Source organism: Buceros rhinoceros, unplaced genomic scaffold (assembly GCF_000710305.1).
Source record: "Buceros rhinoceros silvestris isolate BGI_N320 unplaced genomic scaffold, ASM71030v1 scaffold26, whole genome shotgun sequence".
Lineage (NCBI taxonomy): Eukaryota > Metazoa > Chordata > Aves > Bucerotiformes > Bucerotidae > Buceros > Buceros rhinoceros.
Genome location: NW_010415591.1, coordinates 13,123 through 19,669, shown reverse-complemented (window position 1 = coordinate 19,669; position 6,547 = coordinate 13,123). Strand labels below are relative to the sequence as shown.

Genomic DNA, 6,547 nt, shown 5'->3' with positions numbered 1-6,547 from the left:
CTTTCCCTGCTGTTTGGGTCAGGCATTGTGCTCACTGCTCTCAGCAACTAGCACCTGGAAAATTTTAAGGAACAGCTCCCAGATCAAGCTCAACAAGTCAAGCAAATTAGATGAAATCACTTTCAACAGTTGTGTGAAGTCACTTGTTGAGCCATGAGCAGCAGTAAAACTACCCAGACACTTAGAACTACTCTCCTCTACTGGTAATTTCCATCCTTCAGCTGTTACTGTTATCCTGGTTTCTGCCTCAGCAAAATGAAAAAAAAGTTTCAACTATCTTCAGAGTTTTCCAGAGGAAAATATGCTCTGAAGAATTTTTACTGGATCTATAAGGGCTGGCGATTCATTTTAACAATTTTAATTTGATATTTCTGTGTATAAGAACAATTAATACTAACTAATATCAGTATTCGGACTTATATGTACTCCTGATGCATACATATATATATATTCTGTATATATGGAAGAAGATAGATTTACAGAAGTCTTATCTGTGTATATATGTGTCTCTATATATGTATTAGAATATTGATAGTGAAAATATATCAAATTTCCAGACTTAAAATATTTCTCTAGAGCTGGTATATACAGTGCTTTCTTACACACATGGTGGTGTATGAAAAGCAAAGATGGGGCAACCTGCAGCTCCAAATACTGAAATTATGCATTTGATAATATTTTTCATTTAAACTACAGAATGCTTTAAGCAACTTTATATATACTGAAATTTTGAAGAACATCATATTTAAAGAACTACGGTCCTCAGAGCTTATTTTTTTTAACCAATATTACACCTTTGCAGAGTTGCACTAACACATTATCAGAATGCAAGGGATTAAGGAAAATGCCAGGAAGGCCATTAAAATTACAAAAATAGCTAATTTAGAAGAATGTTCAAATATTCTAGATATTCTGTAAAGTAGCAGTAGATGGTGAAGGGTTTTTTTACAGTTTGAGCTGCAAAATATACTATCAAGTAATTTTTATTTTTATATTTATTTTTTTAGAATTGAAAGAAATTAACTGCTGTTTGAATAGGTGATTACTAATTACTGCCTCCAGATAGCCAGTTACCAATCTTTTCAGGAAGCATTGTTAAAATGTCAAATTTTTCCCAGTCTGTTTTAGTATTCTTAGTGGCCTTTTGTACTGCAGGAAATAAGCAGAGGTCTATAAAGTGGCGATAAGGAAAAATCCATCTGTTTGCATTCAGTTCATAAACAGTAGGAGGAAGTTCACCCATCCTGAAGGCTTGCCTCTTGCCAGATGAATGCTATTTTTCAGCTGGGATATAAAGTAATACAGAGTTTGGGCAAGTTGTTGTTTTCCCATTTAGGCATGTTTAATAATAACGTTGGATTTGTCTGAATGATCAAATACCAACTCTTTGCAGAAAACTTAAATCTGGTTACATCTGTTCTCTCTTGGCAAAGCTGCTGTTATCTCATCCAGTTTCCTTCTTCTGAAATACAGCAGGAGGCTATGTGACATTAAAGAGGGTCACTTCTCATTTCTGGCTAACATAGCATCACAATTTGATTCAGTAGACTTCCCATCTTGTAGAGGTCATGATGCTTTAAAGTCTTGGCCCTGAGGATTCTGACTCTGGTTGGGTTTTCAGTGAATGAAGAAGTCAGCTGGACCCTAGTCTGTCAAAGATCATATTCTCTAGAATTCCTGTATTTTTTTGTAGTAATGGAAGAAAGCAAAATCCCAATTTATTGAATGAAAAAAACCACCCTGGTGTTAGATTTTCTAGAGACAGTAAATAAACAGAATTTGTAAAGGTGATTTGAAAGATCCGTAACTATTCCTAGTCTATTTCTTACATCTTATTAGTTTTTTAATTAAAAGAAGTAATTTGATACTAGTAATTTTGATCATGGTGTGCTGATGACATGATTTGATCCTATATGACCATGAATAATTGCAATTTTCTTTCTCAGGCTTCACGTATTTCTACAAAGGAAAAGAATACTGGAAATTCAATAACCAGATGCTCAGGGTGGAACCTGGTTATCCCAGATCCATCCTCAAGGATTTTATGGGTTGTGATGGACCAACAGATCGAGATAAAGACCGGCACAGCCCTCAAGATGACGTTGACATTGTCATCAAACTGGACAACACAGCCAGCACTGTGAAAGCCATAGCCATCGTCATTCCCTGCATCCTGGCCTTGTGCCTCCTTGTCTTGGTTTACACTGTGTTCCAGTTCAAAAGGAAAGGAACACCCCGGCACATACTGTACTGCAAACGCTCTATGCAAGAGTGGGTGTGATGTAGGGTTTTGGTTTTTTCTTTCCCTCCCAGGAGTTTGTGGTAACTTGAGATTCAACACAAGAGCTGTTATGCAGTTTCCTAGCTAGGAGCGGGCATCTGTCAGTCTGAAACAAAGCTGATCTTTAAAATCCAGGGGTTTGCCTGTCCTGCGCATGAGTGGTGATTCGCTCAGCTGGGAAGCTTCCATGATACACAGTATCTACTGTTTCTTCAGTCCTTTGTCTTTCTTTGTCATTCGATTCTAGGCCTTTCCTCTGCACGATCAATGCCCTATAAACTATCAGGATTAACTAATGAAGAGGGGGGAAAAAAAATTTCCAGTGTTTCTACATTTTTCCCTTAAGGCCTGTCCCCTTTGAAAAATTTTTTGCTGAAAGTAAATTTTTTTAGAAAAACACAACAACCCACAATGGAACTTTCAGGAAAGTGAGAAGACCCAAAACAGCTTTGTCTCCAAAGAGGATTGCTTTCTGTCTGCTATGGATAAAGTCCTATACTCCTACTTCCATTTTTGTCAGGTGGGAGATTCGGATGACACGCAGGACTTCAGACTGTTCGGACAGCCATTTTCCAACAAACAAGGGGCCAAAATATCTGCAATATAGTAACAGCCTTAATGATACATTAATTTTATGTTTTTTACAGCTGCTCTGGGCTATGTCCTCAATGTTTTAAACTCATTTATATTCATTACTATATTCAAGCAGAACCTTTTTATTGGTTTGTTTGATTTTTGGTTGGTTTTTCTGCATAATCTTTCCCAAACTGTACCAAGCCAACTGCCCCAGACCTTTCATAGGTCTGTCGGGAGCACTGATTCCAAAGCACGGTAAAAAGCAGTGTGTCTCTGAAGTGGATTTCAGTGAACTAAAGCAACAGTCATGCTATAAAGAAATGTGAAGCTGGTACTACATTGGTGGTGTAACCCTTTGAGAACTATTGCATCCGTTTTCAGAGTCTGGTGGTTGTTAATCTTGGTTGTCATTTAATTATAGGATTGTGTTTGGGTAATACAGGTTTTAAAAGAAAATCAGCTTTTCAAAACAGATTTCCTGTGACTGCAAGTGAATGTTTTTAATTATCTGCATTAATGATAGAAAAGCATTTGTAACATAAATAGAAAACAAAATATATTTACCAGCTACTTTCTGGTTAAAGGAACCAAACCTATTTTAATAACTTCTACCACTTTCCAAGAATTTTTCTGAAATGGTGACAGTTTTATAGCTTAGCCTCTTATCTTGAGTATCTTGAATTTCTCTTTTAAACTATGTTGCATGATAATTCAATTTGCCTCTGCAGAGGTAGAGTTACAGTTTCAAAGGAAAACTAAAACGATGGCTCTGATATTGCATGAGAACCCTCCAGTGTGTTACCCCTTTGCATGTTCACCATAGTTCTCAAAGGGTTAGTCAAATTTCTGGCCTTCAGCTGAACGTGATATGACTGGGAGAGCCAAGGGACCACCAAAGCATTTTGTCATTCTGTGTAATTTGTGCTAGCAGCAGTACTGTCATTTTCATGTGACCTGCAGAGCAGGTTTGTATCAATATTTTTTTCCTAGAGAAAAGTCAGCAACTGACAGACCTCTTTATTGATTTAAGGAGCTGCTTCTTGCAGTGATAGGCTTTACAGTCACTGGGCTGTGAACTTACTAAAGATGGTCAGAATGATGCATCCCAAAAGTCAGACACCTGGTTTTTTATGAAAGCCGGGATTTGAGGGGAGTAGCTTTTGCAACAATGAACAGCTTGCCTTGACCTTGATTATTGACCTGTTGACTGTCATTATGAAGTTAAACATTGTCTTCTGTGAACAGCTTCACTGTCTGAATTTCCTTAAGGTGTACTGTCCTATGTCTTTGATCTTTGACCTTTAACTTGCAAACTGGCACAAACTGAAGGGAATCTGGTGTTGCGAATGAACTAAGACGAGTTTTATTTCTTAAAAGGCCTGATATACGTTACACAAAATCCAAGGAAAAAATGCTAAAGTGTTTTCATAGAAAAGAACTGACATAAACTAAAATATTTATGATAGATCTGTAGAAGGGTATTTTGCTATGTATACGTGCACACTCTAAAAATGAACTACAGTAGAAGTTAATTTTTATTTAACTTGAATACAGTTTTCAGTATAAAATTATCATTTCTACAAATAGCTAGTTATTATGAAAAGGTTATAGGAAAGTATTAAAATACTTGAAATGGCCAGTATTGGCTTTTGCATAAATGAGATTTTTATACTACCTTCAATCAATTTCTTACTGGTTTCTTAATCCGCATAACTGGATCACTTTTTAGAGAGTGTAGGTATATATACATATATATTATGGTTATTATTATTTTGGTAATGGATAGCTTGACTGCCTTGAATTTATATTTATATTGAGCATAGCATGAAATAATAGTATGCCTTTTTGTTCAATTACATGATTTTATATTGATTTGAGGACTTATTTTATGAACATACTTGGCATGCTATAAAGCATTGCAAACTTCTTTCTTAGAGCATAAACAGATATACATATGTACGGCTAACAAAGATGAAGATTAGAAAAAGATATAGTTTTACAACAAATATGCAATGCAGATGGCATTTTGGAGATGTTTTGTAGAGGTACTGCATACTGTAGATTAGAATTGCAACACTATCAGCCCATAGCATTATTTAGTAAATCCAATTCAGTTGTTGCTGGACATAGAGATTAAATGACATTTAAGTAACAGGATATTTACTGCACATCAGCTCATTTGGTTAATTCAGAATTCTACGCCTGTTTGACATATGTATTAAGATGTGTGTGTGTTTGTATACTTATAAATGCACACAAACACACACATACACATACATGTGAATTTTAATTCACATTCTTTATTATCAACAAACTACTATAACCTATGTTCTGCTACAGACAGAACAAAATGGTTCATGTTGCTGTTCCAATTTTGTCCCTTGGATAGCTGGTGGAAAATACTAATAGTACTACTTATTCTGCATTTGGTTTTCCTCTACAATAGGAGACCTTATTTTACGTTAAATCAGAACAGCATCTTACCTGTTTTTTTTTTATTCACTTGAAAATTTTACTTCGATTTTGAAATATCTTTCATGGCAGCTTTAACTTTTTGTGCAACTGTTTCCCTGACAGTAATGAAGTGCTGAGCATGTTGACTATTGTTCTTTGATAAGGTAATAAAAACGTTTGTATCTGGAGAATTTAACTTTAATTATGCAGGAAGGTAAGTGTGATAAGTCTAGTGCTTGGTATATGGTACATCATAGATACATGAATACATGATAAGCTGATTGTTTAATCTTTTTTCTTTTACTTAGCAGTTCATATAATATACAGAGAGAGGGAGAAAAATATTATTATATTGGCATGTTTATGTCATGCAGAGCAAGATTGTGTCAGCATTTCTATTACATACTCCTGTTTTCAGTAGGTTATAACTCAGTCATAAAGGTTTGCTTTAAGTAAAAGAAGTAGGGACAATTGTGTTCACTGTAATTCCCAAATACCTACTGGCTGGTTTCAAATTATAGAAATTCAGAGTGAATTGGTGATGTCGCCTGGTCAAGTTTTGAACTCAAACAAGTAAAAGTTCTAAGACAACGTTAATTTTTGAACAGTTTTTTGAACAGCGTTTCTACCGGGGCCTATAATAATGAGAATTAAGAAAAAATGAAAGTATTTTCAGTTCTGCAATCTGGGTTCCTGCTCGTGTGCCGTAACCTTTTTCATAAAGTTTTTAATAAACGTTTCCATATTGCTATTGTCATGATCTGTACTGTGGAACAATACAAAACTGCATATGCATTGTGTTAATTGGTTACAGTCTATCAAGCCGCCTATACAGGGTCATGTATCTTCAGAGTACTATGGTCTGTATGATGCAGGAGGCCAGAGTAGACAATGGCAGTGTTTCCTCTGGCCTTTTAATGAATAAACCTATGAAAAGGTTATTGACTGTAGACAGAAATTAATTTTTATCAAAAAGTACATTTAATCTATGTAACTGAATATTTACTGAATAGGCTGGGATGGAGAGACTCAAATGGCTCCAAAGGAGCCCTTTCAAGTCTCCTGAATAAATGTATTAAGTATTTTATATCTTCCTATGAACTTCTGTTCTTTTTCTTCTTTCAGAGTGGGGCAAAGGGAGGGGATACTCAAAGAAAACAGACTTTTTAAAGGCTAATTTTGTGAATGAAAATAACAGAAGCTAATAGATTCAAATGTAAGGGGCAGACTTACACT

At 35.4% G+C, this 6,547-nt stretch overlaps 1 protein-coding gene across 1 annotated transcript in view; it reads left to right on the top strand.

Moving 5' to 3' along the window:
* Positions 1-6,062, top strand: part of LOC104494592 (matrix metalloproteinase-16-like) — a 24,072-nt gene extending 18,010 nt beyond the window's left edge. The window contains exon 4 of the mRNA XM_010137455.1: positions 1,947-6,062. Within this exon, the coding sequence (XP_010135757.1) occupies positions 1,947-2,281 (335 nt within the window). The 3' untranslated portion in view covers positions 2,282-6,062. The remainder of the gene's footprint in view (positions 1-1,946) is intronic.
* The last annotated feature ends 485 nt before the right edge of the window (positions 6,063-6,547 follow it).